This window comes from Oncorhynchus keta, chromosome 19, assembly GCF_023373465.1.
Source record: "Oncorhynchus keta strain PuntledgeMale-10-30-2019 chromosome 19, Oket_V2, whole genome shotgun sequence".
NCBI classification, from domain to species: Eukaryota; Metazoa; Chordata; class Actinopteri; order Salmoniformes; family Salmonidae; genus Oncorhynchus; species Oncorhynchus keta.
The window spans coordinates 42947210-42966516 of NC_068439.1; the positions used below are offsets into that span (position 1 = coordinate 42947210).

General features: G+C 44.1%; 2 protein-coding genes and 1 non-coding gene across 3 annotated transcripts; 2 read left to right on the forward strand and 1 right to left on the reverse strand.

The window, feature by feature from the left end:
- Positions 1–4622: 4622 nt before the first annotated feature.
- On the forward strand, positions 4623–6894 carry rps27.1 (ribosomal protein S27, isoform 1). Its single transcript, XM_035793621.2, has 4 exons — positions 4623–4783; positions 5519–5627; positions 5892–6002; positions 6637–6894. Exons 1-4 carry the CDS (start codon positions 4778–4780, stop codon positions 6663–6665), a joined length of 255 nt encoding a protein of 84 aa, XP_035649514.1. The 5' UTR covers positions 4623–4777; the 3' UTR covers positions 6666–6894.
- LOC118398908 (small nucleolar RNA SNORA35) lies at positions 6254–6386 on the forward strand. The gene has a single exon (XR_004828729.1). It is a non-coding gene; the product is annotated as a small nucleolar RNA SNORA35 (small nucleolar RNA).
- Positions 6895–7193: 299 nt separating the features above from the next.
- Positions 7194–19073, reverse strand: LOC118398361 (small conductance calcium-activated potassium channel protein 3-like). The gene is made up of 9 exons (XM_035793619.2): positions 18732–19073; positions 18116–18211; positions 17531–17812; positions 16660–16781; positions 9604–9745; positions 8879–8989; positions 8404–8531; positions 8161–8230; positions 7194–7863 (listed from the first exon to the last, which is right to left on the reverse strand). The coding sequence occupies exons 1-9, from the start codon at positions 19068–19070 to the stop codon at positions 7633–7635; spliced, it is 1521 nt and encodes a 506-aa protein (XP_035649512.1). The 5' UTR covers positions 19071–19073; the 3' UTR covers positions 7194–7632.
- Between the last annotated feature and the right edge of the window lie 234 nt (positions 19074–19307).

A 19307-nucleotide genomic window follows, 5' to 3' on the forward strand; every position in this document is an offset into this window, starting at 1 on the left:
ACGGGAGATGACAAGTGCCTGGATTAGGACCTGCGCCGCTTCCTGTGTGAGGCAGGGTCGTACTCTACGGATGTTGTAGAGCATGAACCTACAGGAACGGGCCACCGCCTTGATGTTAGTTGAGAACGACAGGGTGTTGTCCAGGATCACGCCAAGGTTCTTAGCGCTCTGGGAGGAGGACACAATGGAGTTGTCAACCGTGATGGCGAGATCATGGAACGGGCAGTCCTTCCCGGGAGGAAGAGCAGCTCCGTCTTGCCGAGGTTCAGCTTGAGGTGGTGATCCGTCATCCACACTGATATGTCTGCCAGACATGCAGAGATGCGATTTGCCACCTGGTCATCAGAAGGGGGAAAGGAGAAGATTAATTGTGTGTCGTCTGCATAGCAATGATAGGAGAGACCATGTGAGGTTATGACAGAGCCAAGTGACTTGGTGTATAGCGAGAATAGGAGAGGGCCTAGAACAGAGCCCTGGGGGACACCAGTGGTGAGAGCGCGTGGTGAGGAGACAGATTCTCGCCACGCCACCTGGTAGGAGCGACCTGTCAGGTAGGACGCAATCCAAGCGTGGGCCGCGCCGGAGATGCCCAACTCGGAGAGGGTGGAGAGGAGGATCTGATGGTTCACAGTATCGAAGGCAGCCGATAGGTCTAGAAGGATGAGAGCAGAGGAGAGAGAGTTAGCTTTAGCAGTGCGGAGCGCCTCCGTGATACAGAGAAGAGCAGTCTCAGTTGAATGACTAGTCTTGAAACCTGACTGATTTGGATCAAGAAGGTCATTCTGAGAGAGATAGCGGGAGAGCTGGCCAAGGACGGCACGTTCAAGAGTTTTGGAGAGAAAAGAAAGAAGGGATACTGGTCTGTAGTTGTTGACATCGGAGGGATCGAGTGTAGGTTTTTTCAGAAGGGGTGCAACTCTCGCTCTCTTGAAGACGGAAGGGACGTAGCCAGCGGTCAGGGATGAGTTGATGAGCGAGGTGAGGTAAGGGAGAAGGTCTCCGGAAATGGTCTGGAGAAGAGAGGAGGGGATAGGGTCGAGCGGGCAGGTTGTTGGGCGGCCAGCCATCACAAGACGCGAGATTTCATCTGGAGAGAGAGGGGAGAAAGAGGTCAGAGCACAGAGTAGGGCAGTGTGAGCAGAACCAGCGGTGTCGTTTGACTTAGCAAACGAGGATCGGATGTCGTCGACCTTCTTTTCAAAATGGTTGACGAAGTCATCTGCAGAGAGGGAGGGGGGGGGGGGGATTCAGGAGGGAGGAGAAGGTGGCAAAGAGCTTCCTAGGGTTAGAGGCAGATGCTTGGAATTTAGAGTGGTAGAAAGTGGCTTTAGCAGCAGAGACAGAGGAGGAAAATGTAGAGAGGAGGGAGCGAAAGGATGCCAGGTCCACAGGGAGGCGAGTTTTCATCCATTTCCACTCGGCTGCCCGGAGCCCTGTTCTGTGAGCTCGCAATGAGTCGTCGAGCCACGGAGCGGGAGGGGAGGACCGAGCCGGCCTGAAAGATAGGGGACATAGAGAGTCAAAGGATGCAGAAAGGGAGGAGAGGAGGGTTGAGGAGGCAGAATCAGGAGATAGGTTGGAGAAGGTTTGAGCAGAGGGAAGAGATGATAGGATGGAAGAGGAGAGAGTAGCGGGGAGAGAGAGTGAAGGTTGGGACGGCGCGATACCATCTGAGTCAATTTGTAAGTCGCTCTGGATAAGGGGCAAATGACTTAAATGTAAATGTAAATGAGTAGGGGCAGTGTGGGAAGTGTTGGATGAGAGCGAGAGGGAAAAGGATACAAGGTAGTGGTCGGAGACTTGGAGGGGAGTTGCAATGAGGTTAGTGGAAGAACAGCATCTAGTAAAGATGAGGTCGAGCGTATTGCCTGCCTTGTGAGTAGGGGGGAAGGTGAGAGGGTGAGGTCAAAAGAGGAAAGGAGTGGAAAGAAGGAGGCAGAGAGGAATGAGTCAAAGGTAGACGGGGGAGGTTAAAGTCGCCCAGAACTGTGAGAGGTGAGCCGTCCTCAGGAAAGGAGCTTATCAAGACATCAAGCTCATTGATGAACTCTCAGAGGGGACCTGGAGGGCGATAAATGATAAGGATGTTAAGCTTGAAAGGGCTGGTAACTGTGACAGCATGAAATTCAAAGGAGGCGATAGACAGATGGGTAAGGGGAGAAAGAGAGAATGACCACTTGGGAGAGATGAGGATCCCAGTGCCACCACCCCGCTGACCAGAAGCTCTCGGGTGTGCGAGAACACGTGGGCGGACGAAGAGAGAGCAGTAGGAGTAGCAGTGTTATCTGTGGTGATCCATGTTTCCGTCAGTGCCAAGAAGTCGAGGGATTGGAGGGAGGCATAGGCTGAGATGAACTCTGCCTTGTTGGCCGCAGATCGGCAGTTCCAGAGGCTACCGGAGACCTGGAACTCCACGTGGGTCGTGCGCGCTGGGACCACCAGATTAGGTGGCCGCAGCCACGCGGTGTGGAGCGTTTGTATGGTCTGTGCAGAGAGGAGATAACAGGGATAGACAGACACATAGTTGACAGGCTACAGAAGAGGCTACGCTAATGCAAGGAGATTGGAATGACAAGTGGACTACACGTCTCGAATGTTCAGAAAGTTAAGCTTACGTAGCAAGAATCTTATTGACTAAAATGATTAAAATGATACAGTACTGCTGAAGTAGGCTAGCTGGCAGTGGCTGCGTTGTTGACTTTGTAGGCTAGCTGGCAGTGGCTGCGTTGTTGACACTACACTAATCAAGTCGTTCCGTTGAGTGTAATAGTTTCTACAGTGCTGCTATTCGGGGGCTAGCTGGCTAGCTATGGCATTATAGTATGGCATTGAAGCTTGTCTGGAGGTTAGTTAACAGTGTCCAAGGAGGGGCCAGAAGTATACAGAATGGTGTCGTCTGCGTAGAGGTGGATCAGAGAATCACCAGCAGCAAGAGCAACATCATTGATGTATACAGGAAAGAGAGTCGGACCGAGAATTTAACCCTGTGGCACACCCAGAGCCTGTCAGAGGTCCGGACAATAGGCCCTCCGATTTGACACACTGAACTCTATCAGAGAAGTAGTTGGTAAACCAGGCGAGGCAATCATTTGAGAAACCAAGGCTGTCGAGTCTGCCAATAAGAATGTTGTGATTGACAGAGTCGAAAGCCTTGGCCAGGTCGATGAATACGGCTGCACAGTAATGTCTCTTATCGATGGCGGTTATGATGTCGTTTAGAACCTTGAGCGTGGCTGAGGTGCACCATGACCAGCTCTGAAACCAGATTGCATAGCGGAGAAGGTATGTGGGATTCTAAATGGTCAGTAATCTGTTTGTTAACTTGGCTTTCGAAGACCTTAGAAAGACAGGGTAGGATAGATAGGTCTGTCGCAGTTTGGGTCTAGAGTGTCACCCCCTTTGAAGAGGGGGATGACCGTGGCAGCAACAATTTGGGCAGATAATTTTAGAAAGAGAGGGTCCAGATTGTCTAGCCCGGCTGTTTTGTAGGGGTCCAGATTTTGCAGCTCTTTCAGAACTTCAGCTATCTGGATTTGGGTGAAGGAAAATGGTGGGGGCTTTGGCGAGTTGCTGTGGAGGGTGCCGGGCAGTTGACCGGGGTAGGGGTAGCCATGTGGAAAGCATGACCAGCCGTAGAGAAACACTGGTGACAGTGTTTCCTAGCCTCAGAGCAGTGGGCAGCTGGGAGGTGCTCTTATTCTCCATGGACTTTACAGTGTCCCAGAACTAGTACTACAGTATATGGGCGCTAGCCATCCTAAAACCTGGCCTAACTCTCTCTATACACTGTATATGGCTCTTTTCCTGCCCTAGGCATAGCTGGTTAGGCTGTTTTCATGTTGGTGACTTTAGCTGTGCTGCTGGCAACAATTTAATTAAGCTTTTTTTTGCCAACGTTTACTGACCAGCCATATTCAACTGGTGTTGAGCGTTGGTAAATTCATCAGTTATTCGGCGCTCTGGCACTCAGACCAGAGTGCTATTAACGCCATTGAAAAGCAAAACAACTATACATACCACTTAGCTAAGCATGATGTGAATAATCAAGTCAATAAAAGTTGGGTAGTTAGTTAGATAGCAGATAGTTAATATACTGCCTGGCAAGTTCGATGTATCGGTAGCCAACTAACATTAGGGGCGGCAGGCAGCCTAGTGGTTAGCGCATTAGTGGTTAGCGCATTGGGACAGCGACTGAAAGTTAAGAATTTGTTCTTAACTGACTTGCCTTGTTAAATAAATGTATATTTTGTATTATTAGGTAACTAGTACCAGTACATACTGCTGTGACGCTAGTTCGTAAGGATAGCGTCGCTAACACGTTATTTTATTACATTTCTTAACATTTGTCATAACTAGTTTAAGAAATCAATTTATCCGCTCTCATTGGACTTCAGCTACATATGTTCTGCCATTTTCTTCAACCCTGAAAACGTTGTGAAGCCACGCCCATTTCCGACGAATTGTCTTATGGGCCTTAAAAGTACGGAAATAGTGTCTACCTCGTATTTTTGCGAATTACGTCTGACATCCGGGAACTTTTGGCATACTAACTATATCCATACTATGATCGATAACTATAACAGATACTCAATTCACGTCCGAAATAGTACGGTTAGTATGAGTATTCGAACACAGCTTATGTGTTTTGACCTTACAAATATGTCCACCAACCTCCTCTTATTCACTCACTTCCTGTCGGTGCACAAAATGAGTGTCAATATGAACCCCCTGTTTCCGGCAATGCCTCCTTTCCGGCAGCGGCTATTTCCTCGCCAACATGCCAGTGAGTACTGGAGCCTGACACAATTGCGATTTTAACCGTTCATATGGGGCTTTAGATGCCAATACTGGAGTCAGTAATGCATAATAATGCGAGTACTGACTGTTGTGTGTTTTAGCTCTGTCGGCCTATTCAGTGCCGAGGTGTTGCTATTACAATCATTCACATACTCGCGCATTGTGATACAAGATGGCGGCCTGCATATCGCAAACATGGAGAAAGAGTCATCTGAAAATGAAACATTGTCTAAATATATACGTGCAATAGCGGCCGCTGTTAAACATACAGTTCCTTGTGTACTAGTAGATTTATGTAGTGCCAGTTACTGCTCAAATCCCAAGTGAACATATTATTTTGTCTCGGCACAAGGGTCAGCGTTGACGTTACGTAATCCAGTGAGCAAGAGTTGTGGTAGCTATGAGGTTTTGGATCGCAAATTCATTACAGTTCCTTGTCAGTACCATTCGCAGCAATTGTCCTATTTTGATGTCAATTTCAACAGCTTGAGTGGTTGATATGTGACTCGATTTTAATGTAATTCAACTGGCTGTGAGCCAACACCCATTATGGGTTGTGTATCTGACATAACTAATGGCTGATACCGCGATGTATCCTTCTCTGGATAGGGGGGTCTGCTATTGACAAATGTTAAATGCACGGCCTGTCATTTGTAAACAGTAGTCCTAACTACTCAAACTAAATAATGTTTTAAGCAGTCTTTTATCCACTCTTCTGCAGCTCGCAAAAGACTTGTTGCACCCATCCCCTGAGGAGGAGAAGAGGAGCCACAAGAAGAAGCGTCTCGTCCAGAGCCCTAACTCCTATTTCATGGATGTTAAGTGCCCAGGTAGATCCAGCTCTTTCCTTCATCGGACTCATGTTTGAAGGGGCCACCTTGTCTATCTGAATGCAGTAGCTAAATGGTTCAAGACTTACATTGTATTCATTAGGAAGCAAATGGGGAGGGGCCTATTAGTATTTTTCCAATAAGAAACACTCGTTTTAGTTTCTTTGCTACTATGTACACTATGAATACACCCCCAGGCACTAATGACGTTGGTCTTCAGATTCTGTGTGTGTTTAATATTTTGTATTTTTCTGTTTCCCTCAGGATGCTACAAGATCACAACTGTGTTCAGCCACGCTCAGACGGTTGTGCTGTGTGTGGGTTGCTCCACAGTTCTGTGTCAGCCCACTGGCGGCAAAGCACGTCTCACAGAGGGTCAGTAGTCTCAGCATTCTGTCTCCCCCTGGGTTTTCCAACTCATGTTGGAGAGTGGATAGTCTCTAATTTAATATCTGTGGAAAAACTCACAGTAGTAGCAGTTAAGTATAGCATGTCATTATTTATTGATGTAGTTGGTCCTATGTTAATGAATAGTAATTTGACTGGCTGATATTGGCACAGATTAATTCAGACTTGTCACATTCACTGTAGATGTTAATGGCTCATAACTTTATCAAATGACCTAACTGCACTGTCAAGTGACTGGACTGCCACCCCAATGGTTGTACTGTCTCATTCCAGTGCCAGATGATACATCTCAGTTTGCAGAAGGGTAGGGCTAGACCACTGGCTCTCCCCTTTCGAAGGCTGAGAACAAAATGCAAGTTATGCTATGGTGCTACTTATTATTTAGGTGTTGCAGTACACTGGATTCCAACATTGCTTTATCAGATCTTAAATTATTGTTTTGGCAGTGAATGCTTTCGTGCCATGTAGACTGTTTAGCACTAGATGCTGTAAATATGCAACCAAATGAATGAACACTGTCCCGCTACTCTCTAATCATTCAGATTGTAGTGGTAATGCCCCCGTTGTCTGTGGCCTGACTGTCCTTTTCTCTTTCCATCAGGGTGCTCATTCAGGAGGAAGCAGCATTAGTTGTACTCCCGATGCCCTGGTAGAGATGTAAGGGAGAGGGGTTGGACAGGTTGATTTCAGCGACTCCAGCCTTGAAACAGCAGTCCCTGCATCCAAGAAACAGCGGATTGATCTAGAAGTGCTCATGACGTCTGGACGCCGGATGGGAGTACTCTGTGATAGTCCACTTTGTTGCTGTAACTCAACTCTCCAACCAGTCTCTTAATAAAATATTGTTTTGGCTAAAGAATTGGGGTGGTTTGAACTTTTGTTCCCTTTTCCATATTTGCCTATGATGGCATGGAAACACTGTTCTATAGCACAGTTGCCTGACTTCATTGCAGACATATGCCAGAAATTACAAAGCCGGGATCTGTATTTAAGATATCTGCTGAACACATGATTAAGCAATCTGATTCCCAACTGTGCGACATGGCACGCAACACCTGCGCATGTAGTTGGGCAGGAACTCGACCACTGGCATGTGTTCATAGCCTGTTACAGTAAAGTGAGTGTTTGTTTTTTCAAGAAAATACATAATTAACTGACTCATGACAAAGATGTAACTTTATTAATGTTTACTGTAAATTATACAATTAAGTAACAGATTTGGTTATTACTGGACATGGTTTTATACTGTACACCACATACTATCATGACAATACATTAGTTACAACGCGCAGAACATTCAGTGCACATGCTGGCTAACACATTTTTTGTTTAATTCTGAGAATGTTAAAATCAAGACTAGTATCACCAAGGTTTTTTTTTTGGGGGGTCACTTATCAGTACTGAATATAGTCTGGATGTTGGCTCATAATTCTAATAAAAATAAAATCCATCCCTTATTGCTTTGACACATTCTTTACGTACACTTTGAACAGTTATTCCTATAAAGTATATTTTGAAGATCCTCATCCCAACTTTTGCCCATCAATTTCTTTCTACCTTTCCCTGTAACAATACACATTGCATACCTCTTGCCATCTTACCTATCCTGCCCTGCCATGCTCCATGTCACTGCCTGCTCCTCCCTCTCCCTGAGCAGGTGGCGGATGGAAGCATTTTGTGTGGCGAGGGTGCTAGAGAGGAGGGGCATTAGGGTCCTAAAGCCTTCTCTCAGCTCCTCCACATTCTGCTGCAGACTGTTTGTGTGTTTTTCCAGGTCCCCTCGGCATCCACTCACCTCTGACAGCACGTCATACATCAGATTCTGCATCTACATGGGGTAAAAGGTGCAGAGTGGTCTGAGAATGTGATAATGTTTAGAAGATTGCTCCCTTCTCTAGAATATTGGTCATATTTGGTTGTTGCAACAGTAGTGGCTTAGCCTGGACTCAGATCTGTTTGTGCTACCATGTCAACTCCTCGTCACTAATTTGGCATGACAAGGAGTTGACATGATAGCACAAAGAAATCTGTGTCCAGGCTAGTAGTGGCCTCTAGAATATTGGTCATATTTGGTTGTTGCAACAGCAGTGGGTGAACCTAATGGGTAACCGTGCCTGTCTCTCACCTTGCAGAGATCCACCAGCGTGTTGGCCTGGTCAGCCAATTTCCTCCTTTCCATCTTCACATCACGCAGCCTGATAAACAGAGAATGACCATTTCTGTATTACAGTCGAGGCTTTCACAAGTTCTAGAGTTCTAACACCCCTGTGCATGTGGTGTAAAGTTTAACCTCATTGGCTTTTCAGAGGGGAATATCTAAGCTAATTGGTGGGTTACTTGGGGAAGTGTGTTTTGAATGGTGCTTTACCGGTGGATTGCGAGCAGCAGCTTCCTCTGGTGCATGCGCACTCTGCAGTGGTCTCTCTCCCTGGCCAGCTTGGTGTGTTTGTAGATCATCCAGGTCTCTCTCAGTACATTTGCTGCAGCAATTTTTATCTGGAAGAGAACAATTGCGTCCTCATCCAACACTCAGTTTTCAATGTGTGCATCCCAAATGGCACCCTTTTACCGGTGCACTATATAGGGAATAGGTTGCCATTTGTTAGACAGTCCATGTCTTAATTACATCAAAATGTGGGGCAGAACTGATACAGTAGTGCACAGAGAAAGCACTGGACATAAAAACAATATTAGCTTGAGACGGTCATCATGAACGAATTGGAGGGGCTTGGCCATCACACAACTTTACAGGTCAACGTTGAATGTCTCACATATGTTAAGTCAAGGTTCCAAAGACCACTATTGAATACATTCACATGTTAATTAAGTCAGGTGAGTTTTACCCCTTTTGTAAAGTGGGAATCCATCATGAAGTTGTGGACGTGTTTCTCTGCCCTGGTCAGCTCCAGTTTCCTGGCAACCACGGCAACCACCAGCACTGTGCAACCAGCCCCCTTGTGTGTGTATGACAGAGAGAGAAATAAACAAAACAAAAAAGGTTAAAGGCCCAGCGCAATCAAAATCTAGATGTTCCTGTTTTATTTCCACACTAGGAGGAACTATGAAATTGTGAAAATTATGATAATGCCCTTTTAGTGTAGGAGCTATTTGAAAAGACCACCTGAAAATTTAGCCTGTTTTGGTGGGATGGAGTTTTGGCCTACGCAGTGACACCACCAGGAAATGAGTTAATAGACCAATAAGATTTCCAAACCAATAACAGCTAGTTTTCAGTTTTCCCCTCCCCACTCAGACCACTGCCAGACAGTCCTAGCTAAATTCTTGCTTGGGATATTGGTCTTGCTAAGAAGTATTTTTTGTTAATTTTTCACTATTTTAATTGAGAACAATCACAGTAGGGTACTTAATTGTTAACCAGAAATTATTTGATATTGAGATAAAAATGGCTGCATTGGGTCTTTAAAGAAAAGACAGTATGCTAATGACCACAATTACAATGATTCCCACCACCTTCTCTTTTAAAGATTTCATCAAATTATTCCAAGGCACCGGCAACAAGCCAACTCAGCTGTGCGATTGCCTTTCCTATTTCGCCGAAGCTGCTTACCATGATCCCAGTGAGTAGACAGATGCTGCGGCCACAGTAGGTGTGGGGAACAACATCCCCATAACCAATGGACAAGAAGGTGACCGAGACCATCCACAGGGCCTCCATGTAGTTACTGCTCAGGTCCTTATAGTTGTGGTGTCTAGAGGACAAGGGAGGGTTGATAGTTCAGCTTTTCCTCTGTCTTGTCCACTCTTACCATATTAACATTTAACAAAAAACTAGTTTCTGTCTAGGAGTGTGATATTTGACTGTATTTTTGATATGACTGACTGAACTTATGATGGGCCCATCTGATATTAGTCACAGTACAGGTTGGTCCAAGTCATATAAAGTGGGGCAAAAAAAGTATTTAGTCAGCCACCAATTGTGCAAGTTCTCCCACTTAAAAAGATGAGAGAGGCCTGTAATTTTCATCATAGGTACACTACAACTATGACAGACAAAATAAAATTAAAATTAAAAAACAAAATCACATTGTAGGATTTTTAATGAATTTATTTGCAAATTATGGTGGAAAATAAGTATTTGGTCAATCACAAAAGTTTATCTCAATACTTTGTTTTATACCTTTTGTTGGCAATGACAGAGGTCAAACGTTTTCTGTAAGTCTTCACACACTGTTGCTGGTATTTTGGCCCATTCCTCCATGCAGATCTCCTCTAGAGCAGTGATGTTTTGGGGCTGTTGCAGGGCAACACGGACTTTCAACTCCCTCCAAAGATTTTCTATGGGGTTGAGATCTGGAGACTGGCTAGGCCACTCCAGGACCTTGAAATGCTTCTTACGAAGCCACTCTTTCGTTGCCCGGGTGGTGTGTTTGGGATCATTGTCATGCTGAAAGACCCAGCCACGTTTCATCTTCAATGCCCTTGCTGATGGAAGGAGGTTTTCACTCAAAATCTCACGATACATGGCCCCATTCATTCTTTCCTTTACACGGATCAGTCGTCCTGGTCCCTTTGCATAAAAACAGCCCCAAAGCATGATGTTTCCACCCCCATGCTTCACAGTAGGTATGGTGTTCTTTGGATGCAACTCAGCATTCTTTGTCCTCAACAAGTTGAGTTTTTACCAAAAAGTTATATTTTGGTTTCATCTGACCATATGACATTCTGCCAATCTTCTTCTGGATCATCCAAATGCTCTCTAGCAAACTTCAGACGGGCATGGACATGTACTGGCTTAAGAAGGGGGACACGTCTGGCACTGCAGGATTTGAGTGTTACTGATGGTAGGCTTTGTTACTTTGGTCCCAGCTCTCTGCAGGTCATTCACTATGTCCCGCCGCGTGGTTCTGGGATTTTTTCTCACCATTCTTGTGATCATTTTGACCCCACAGGGTGAGATCTTGCGTGGAGCCCCAGATCGAGGGAGATTATTAGTGGTCTTGTATGTCTTCCATTTCCTAATAATTGCTCCCACAGTTGATTTATTCAAACCAAGCTGCTTACCTATTGCAGATTCAGTCTTCCCAGCCTGGTGCAGGTCTACAATTTTGTTTCTGGTGTCCTTTGACGGCTCTTTGGTCTTGGCCATAGTGGAGTTTGGAGTGTGACTCTTTGAGGTTGTGGACAGGTGTCTTTTATACTGATAACAAGTTCAAACAGGTGCCATTAATACAGGTAACGAGTGGAGGACAGAGGAGGCTCTTAAAGAATAAGTTACAGGTCTGTGAGAGCCAGAAATCTTGCTTGTTTGTAGGTGACCAAATGCTTATTTTCCACCATAATCTGCAAATAAATTCATTAAAAATCCTACAATGTGATTTTCTGGATTTTTTTTCCCTCATTTTGTCTGTCATAGTTAAAGTGTACCTATGATGAAAATTACAGGCCTCTCTCATATTTTTAAGTTGGAGAACTTGCACAATTGGTGGCTGACTAAATACTTTTTTGCCCCACTGTAGTCACTAAGGCCGGGATTAAATCGAAGGCACGTCCCAGCACTACAGACAACGCGTCTTTTAAAATGCCATTTCCCCGACGTTTGCAATGGTAAATGCTACGGACGTCGGCTGAAATATTAATTACCGTTAAAAGGCACATTATCTGTAGTGTAGTGGGCAACACGCCTTTGAATCAGTGTTAATTTTAGTCCTTTTTTAAAATGTAGTCTAGTTTTAGACAAGGATATATTTGTCAAAATTACTTAAGTCACATTTTTGTCATTTAAATAATGATTTAGCCTAGTTAATCAAAATGAAAAAAAAACATTTTAGTCAATTAAATGCCCTTTAATTTGAGTCACATTTTAATACACACATAGGGTATTCAGAAAGTATTCAGACCCCTTGACTTTTTCCATATTTTGTTAAAATGGATTAAAAATATATTCTTAATCAATCTGCACACAATACCCCATAATGACAAAGCAAAAACGGTTTCTAGACTTGTTGTTACATTTATAAAATAAAAAAAGCTGACATTTTACATTTACATACAGTTTAAACTAAGTTTTTCACAATTCCTGACAGTTAATCCTAGTAAAAATTCCCTGTCTTTGGTCAGTTAGGACCACCACTTTATTTTAAGAATGTGAAATGTCAGAATAATAGTAGACTTTTATTTATTTCATCACATTCCCAGTGGGTCAGAAGTTTACATACACTCAATTAGTATTTGGTAGCATTGCCTTGAAATTGTTTAACTTGGGGCAAACATTTTGGGTAGCCTTCCAAAAGCTTCCCACAATAAGTTGGAGGAATATTGGCCCATTCCTCCTGACAGAGCTGTTGTAACTGAGTCAGGTTTGTAGGCCTCCTTGCTCGCACACACCTTTTCAGTTCTGCACACACATTTTCCATAGGATTGAGGTCAGGGCTTTGTTATGGCCACCCCAATACCTTGACTTTGTTGTCCTTAAGCCATTTTGCCACAACTTAGGAAGTATGCTTGCGGTCAATGTCCATCTGGAAGACCCATTTGCGACCAAGCTGTAACTTCCTGACTGATGTCTTGAGATGTTGCTTCAATATATCCACATAATTGTCCTTCCTCATGTAGCCATCTATTTTGTGAAGTGCACCAGTCCCTCCTGCAGCAAAGCACCCCCACAACATGATGCTGCCACCCCGTGATTGACGGTTGGGATGGTGTTCTTCGGCTTGCAAGCCTCCTCTTTTTCCTCCAAACATAACGATGGTCATTATGGCCAAACAGTTCTATTTTTGTTTCATCAGACCAGAGGACATTTCTCCAAAAAGTAAGATCTTTGTCCCCATGTGCAGTTGCAAACTGTGGTCTGGCTTTTTTTTTATGGAGGCTTTGGAGCGGTGGCTTCTTCCTTGCCGAGCGGCCTTTCAGGTTATGTCGATATAGGACTCGTTTTACTGTAGATATAGATACTTTTGTACCTGTTTCCTCCAGCCTCTTCACAAGGTCCTTTGCTGTCGTTCTGGAATTTAATTGCACTTTTCGCACCAAAGTACATTAATTTCTGAACCAAACTTCTGGTGGTCTACAATTTTTTTCCGAGGTCTTGGCTGATTTCTTTTGACTTCCCCATGATGTCAAGCAAAGAGGCACTGAGTTTGAAGGTACGCCTTGAAATACATCCACAGGTACACCTCCAAATGTGATTTTCTGGATTTTTTTTCAAATTTTGTCTGTCATAGTTGAAGTGTATCTATGATGAAAATTACAGGCCTCTCATCTTTTTAGGTGGGAGAACTTGCACAATTGTTGGCTGACTAAATACTTTTTTGCCCCACAGTATTAAAAAAAAAATTAAATATCACATTTACATTAGTTTTCAGACCGTTTACTCAGTACTTTGTTGAAGCACATTTGGCAGCAATTTAGCCTTGAGTCTTCTTGGGTATGATGATACAAGTTTGACACACCTGTATTTGGGGAGTTTTCCCCATTCTTTTCTGCAGATCTTGTCAAACTTTTCAGCTTGGATGGGGAGCATCGCAGCGCAGCTATTTTCAGGTCTCTCCAGAGATGTTTGATCTCGTTCAATTCTGGGCTCTGGCTGGGCCATTCAGGGACATTCAGAAACTTGTTCCGAAGCCACAACTGCATTGTCTTGGCTGTGTGCTTAGTGTCATTGTCCTGTTGGAATGTGAACCTTCACCCAGGTCTGAATTCCTGAACACTCTGGAGCATTCTCTCAATCCTGACTAGTCTCCCAGTCTCTGAAAAACATGGTGCCAGGTTTCCTCCAGACGTGACGCTAGGCATTCAGGCTAGACTTCAATCTTGGTTTCATCAGACCAGAGAATCTTGTTTCTCATGGTTTGAGAGTCCTTTAGGTGCCTTTTGGCAAACTCCAAGAGGGCTGTCATGTGCCTTTTACTGAGGAGTGGCTTCCGTCTGGCCACTCTACCATAAAGGCCTGATTGGTGGAGTGCTGCAAAGATGGTTGTCCTTCTGGAAGGTTCTCCCATCTTCACAGAGGAACTCTGGATCTCTGTCAGAATGACCATTCGGTTCTTGGTCACCTCCCTGACCAAGGCCCTTCTCCCCCCGATTGCTCAGTTTGGCCCAAGCGGCCAGCTCTAGGACGAGTGTTAGTGGTTCCAAACTTCATACATTTAAGAATGATGTAGACCACTGTGTTCTTGGGGAGCTTCAATGCTGCAGAAATGTTTTGATACCCTTCCCCAGATCTGTGCTTCTGTGTCAGAGCTCTACGGACAATTCCTTCGACGTCATTGCTTGGTTGTTGTTCTGACATGCACTGTCAACCCTGGAACCTTAAATAGACAGGTGTGTGCCTTTTCAAATGATTTCCAATCAATTGAATTTACCACAGGTGGACTCCAATCAAGTTGTAGAAACATCTCAAGGATGGGGCTGCAGGGTAGCCTCGTGGTTAGAGCGTTGGACTAGTAACCGGAAGGTTGCATGTTCAAAACTCCCGAGCTGACAAGGTAGAAATCTGTCGTTCTGCCCCTGAACATGCAGTTAACCCACTGTTCCTAGGTCGTCATTGAAAATAAGAATTTGTTCTTAACTGACTTGCCTAGTTAAATAAAGGTTAAAAAAAAGATCCATGGAAACAGGATGCAGCTGGGCTCAATTTTGAGTCTCATAGCAAAGGGTTCGATTAAAATTAAATTGTGTTTTTTGTGATACATTGGCAAACATTTCTAAAAACCTGTCTTCACTTGGTAATTATGGGATATTATTTGTAGATTGATAAGGACCATTTTTTATTTGATCCATTTTTAGAATAAAGCTTTAACAAAACCATATTTGGCACTATCAAGTAGACCTACAGGTTATTTGTGTGGTCTCAATCAAATGATCAACGAAGTGCATGCTCGGAGAAACACAGAGCAGTTATATTTCTTAGATAGCTGCTGTGATTGTGTAATTACAACTAGGCTGGCTGCATTACACACTGCAATGGATATTCAAACCCTGCTCTTGCTGATCAAAAACTGTTTTGTGTGCTGCGTAACCAATGGCTGTGCTGTGTAGGTATAAGGTGGCAGGTCAGGAGGAGTCAAAGGCTTCTTCAGAAAATAATTAATCACACGCGTATAAGCCTGTGTTCTGTTCAGTTTCAGAAAGAGAGTGCAAAGATGTAACGAAAGGATAACGCAAACTTCTAGCAACCCTGTGGGTTGAATCTCTTCACGAACAACTATAGCATTTTTAGCTAATTAGCTACTTTTCAGATACTTTCAAATACTTAACATGTAAGCTAATCCTTCACCTAACCCTTTTAGTTAGCCCTTCCTATAAAACTTTAACCTAACTCCTAAATGTAACCCTAACCCCTGAACCCAGCTAACATTAGCCAACTAATGTTAGCCATCTAGCTAGAATTTGTAACATATCATAGTTTTGGAAATGTGTCACATATTGTGCATAAACAAATTCATAACATATTGTACATTTTTCAAATTGGTAACATATAATATGTATTGTAATTCATAACATATCATACGAAATGGATAATGTACATCCACAAATTAATACATAGCATACGAAACGTTACATCTCATACTAAATGGAGTGTCTCGGACTTACGTACAGAATAATACGAAATGCTCTGAGACCAGGTTGGTTAGTGAAGCAAACGCTCTGCGGAGCAGGAGCAGAGCCTGTTTGCCCACGCTCATCAATTGATTTAGGCTGTGTTTGAAGGTCGCGTCCTTCCCACTGCTGAACAGAACTGTGCTGCCAATATTAATTGTGCTTATCACTGAAAAGCTGTCAATCTCCCAAAAATATTGTCTAGTCCATTTAGTAATCAGATTTTAGTCACAGGGATAATTTTGTAAACTGAAAATATATATTTATTTGTTTAGTTATATATTTTTCTGGGTCTATTTAGTCAGTTATAGTCTCATTAATTGCCACTGAAAAATAGGTTTTTGAATAATATTTTAGTCACTGTTTTTATTGACGAAATTAACACCACTGAATGAATCCCGGGAAAAGTCTATTGCATATTTCACTCCTCCTCAATCTCCTCCTTTCCCTTCTTACAGGCTGACTACATCGCTAGCGTTGCAAAATAAATGTAGAAATCTATGTTATTCAATTATTGCACCCACACTGCCCGCGTGCGTGCCAACGAGTGTCTGCACTGACGCAGATCGAGCTGCAAGTCCTGCCTCTCCCATCCCCTCATTGGTTTATAGAAGCAGGTACCCACGAGCCATCTCCTCATTGGTTATACCCATGTGGGTGACTGAAAGATGAACGAGGTCAGTGGCGAAAAAGCCTGGAAGGAGGAGAGAGAACTAGAAAGGATTCGGTTGACCGTTTTATGTGTGAATTAATTGTCGGAGTAGAGGACCTTATGCATTTCAGGTAAAATAACAACTCAATGTTTATATCCCAGGACAAATTAGCTAGCAACAGCAACTAGCTAAATAGGACAAATTAGCGAGCAAGTGCAAGTTAGCTAGCTAAATTGCCATACATGTTTCATGCTTTTTCAACCGGTCCCCAAATTAATATAATCGGCTCAGAGTTTGTTTTGATATATTAACCTGCGTGTCGTGATCGTGTTTGGTATGGGGGGACAAAATACATTTATGCACGATGGCGCACGCATGCAGCCGGTTCAGGTTCCGTGTTAGTCACTCACCTCTCACAGACATGAAGGCCCCATGCAGCGATGAGCCACAGAGAGACGCTGAAGATCATCAACACAGTGCCAGGGTAGATGGTCATCAGCGCTTTGACCACAAAACGGCTGTTGAAGTGGATCTGGATACAAGTAATAATAATATTCATATCCACAGTAAGAATGGAGAGGTTTGCAAATCCAAGCGGGAAGTTGAAGGTCATCAGTTTGATCAGTGTTAAAAAAGCAATAACAAGGGAAGGAATTACAGTGGGAGGATTTGGTAGAGACTCAGGAGAGTGGGAGAGGGAGGCGGGTTGCGGGACAAAGCAGAATGTAGTGTCATTGTCATAGTAGTGTCCCCAACAAACTCAAGTTGTACAAAAAAAAGTAAAATAATTACAAAAGCATTGTGGAGATACTGCATTACACGGTTGTGTAAACATTTTTGTGCCTACAAAATCTCGACATCAGTAGTAAGTATCTTCTCATTCAAGTGGAATTTGGGATATGGCTTGAAAACGTACAGTATCTCAATCCAAGGATGGATGGTGTAGCTTTACTTCTAATTATCACATATCGAGAAGATTTAAATACTTCTGGTTGTTATTAAATTGCCTTTTTTGTTCGCATGCTCAGCTAGCCAATGCTAAAGCAGACCATTGGATTACATGAAAATGCAACACCTAGCGATGGGGTGAGTAGCTGCTGAAGGGTTGTGGAATCCAATGGGCAGCTTTGGCATCGTATCGTGGTACTTACCACTGAACTTCAAGTCAAATCCATTTTGGCTAATGTACAAACTGAGTGTGTACAAGTCCATTAAAGCAAGTAACTAAGATTTGAGGGAGAGGTTGCACCACTTGCATGGTGACCAATGTTGACCTCTGACCTTGTTGAGGGCGCCAATGCTGCGCGAGGCCGTGTCTGTGTAAAGTCGGCTGTGCAGCATCAAGGCACGACCCAGGAGGTAGAGTCGCAGGAACATGGGCAGAGCCAGCACAATCTCGAGCTCCGTCTCTGACAGCGTGGGGGACATGGCTTGCCATGACAATGGGAGACCCACCGGGAACGGATGCACCACCGCTACAAACAGCTCCAGGGCGATCAGAGTCACTCGTTCCATTGTCATGGCGATTCGCCAGTCCTCTGCTCCGTTATCGTGGATGTAGAGCTTTCAGTGATGAGAGTATGGGTACAAAACCATATCCGAGTTAGAGCATAGACGTAGTACAGTGTCACTGAGAGTGTAGTCAAAGTGTAATAAATTATATAACGAGAGGTACCAGACAAGGTTGCCCTCTGTCACCATCTTCTTTCCAGGTTACCAATAGAACCTCTACTATACTATAGTCTGGCATATAAACAAAAAATGGTAGAGTAGAATGACTTAAAATAATCAAAGCCAAGGGATCATAGCTTGTTTAAAATAGGGAGATATGAGCAGTATATTAAGTAGTCAGAAAGGTGAAATTACCTGCACCTCACAGATGTGGTAGGCAATGATCAGGCCCAGCAGGATAAGAGAGGACAGGCTGATAATAGACTTCATAGCCACGGAGTATATGGAGCTCTGTAGGGGAACACATCACTGACTCACTCATCTTAACATACAGTAGTACCCTTCAATTGGGCAAATATGCCTTCTTTTAACATACAGCTGGGATTCAATCATAGTGCATTGTAGCGCGCTTGACATTTAAAAGGTCATTTCAGATTGATACAATCTTCGCGAACATGGGAACATTAAAAGGCATGTTGTCCACAGCGCTCTACAGTACAACGTGCCTCAGACTGCATCTTGGCTACAGTAACCTTCATTCAAATATGCCATCTTCAGCAACAAACACTGAAGACCTTCAAATACATTTCTCTGAGTTAGAACTCATTATTTCTCATTAATTACCCAGGTGTCCCCCGTATTTCGAAATGTGATCTGTGCCTGGTTGAACTTGCCTGGCTTAGTTAACCTACAGAAAAGACCCAAAACTGCAAACCCCTCCCATCTGGCACTCCAGGCACTCAATCAAATGCTCAAAGTATACAGAATGAAAATGAAGCATTGGAACCCAGATCTGTACCCCAAGTCTGACCTTACTGTAGACGCTCCAGGAGAGCTCTGTCTCGGTGACCATGACCACCACTCCAAACATCCCCACAGCGAGCGCACAGTCATTCAGCCTCTGCCTCCTCTCAAACAGCGCCCTTCGCCGGACCAGCCTATGACCGATGCTCTGGGTCTTCTTGTGAGGGCAGTCATGGGGACCATCCTTGGGCTCTGCACCACTGCTCTCCTCACCTCCACGATAGGTGCCCTTGGCCTCAGATTTGGTGTGATTCTTGTCAGAGCTGAATGTTTGATTGGAGTCCTTTAGCTGGTAGTCGTCTTTGGTTGTAATGATAATCTCGGGTAGACTCTGGCGGACTTGCATCTCTATTGATGTGGGCTCTAGCCTTTGACCTCCTTCACTGGGTGGCCCACTTTCTGTCTCCCTTAAGTCCATACAAGACATGCGGACTCTGTTGTAGGGTGACTGAGTGGATTTCATGTCCTGCTGGCACCTCTGTGGGCTTGCCTTTTTGGCTTTACTACCCCAAATCCGTTCCTTGTGTCCAGCATTCTGTTCATTTCCTGCTGGCTTCTCGCCTCTCTTTTCCTTGCGCACCTC

Bases quoted from the DNA above. Each gene is read 5' to 3' on its own strand.
- rps27.1 (XM_035793621.2), top strand. The intron at 5,628-5,891 runs GTAGATCCAGCT...TGTTTCCCTCAG, and splicing joins CATGGATGTTAAGTGCCCAG to GATGCTACAAGATCACAACT. The intron at 6,003-6,636 runs GTCAGTAGTCTC...TCTTTCCATCAG, and splicing joins CAAAGCACGTCTCACAGAGG to GGTGCTCATTCAGGAGGAAG.
- LOC118398361 (XM_035793619.2), bottom strand. From the start codon at position 19,070: ATGCAAGTCCGCCAGAGTCTACCCGAGATTATCATTACAACCAAAGAC. The intron at 16,782-17,530 runs GTCAGAGGTCAA...ACTTGTATCCAG, and splicing joins GCATTGGCGCCCTCAACAAG to ATCCACTTCAACAGCCGTTT. The intron at 9,746-16,659 runs GTGAGTGACTAA...CTTGTCCTCTAG, and splicing joins GGCCTTCATGTCTGTGAGAG to ACACCACAACTATAAGGACC.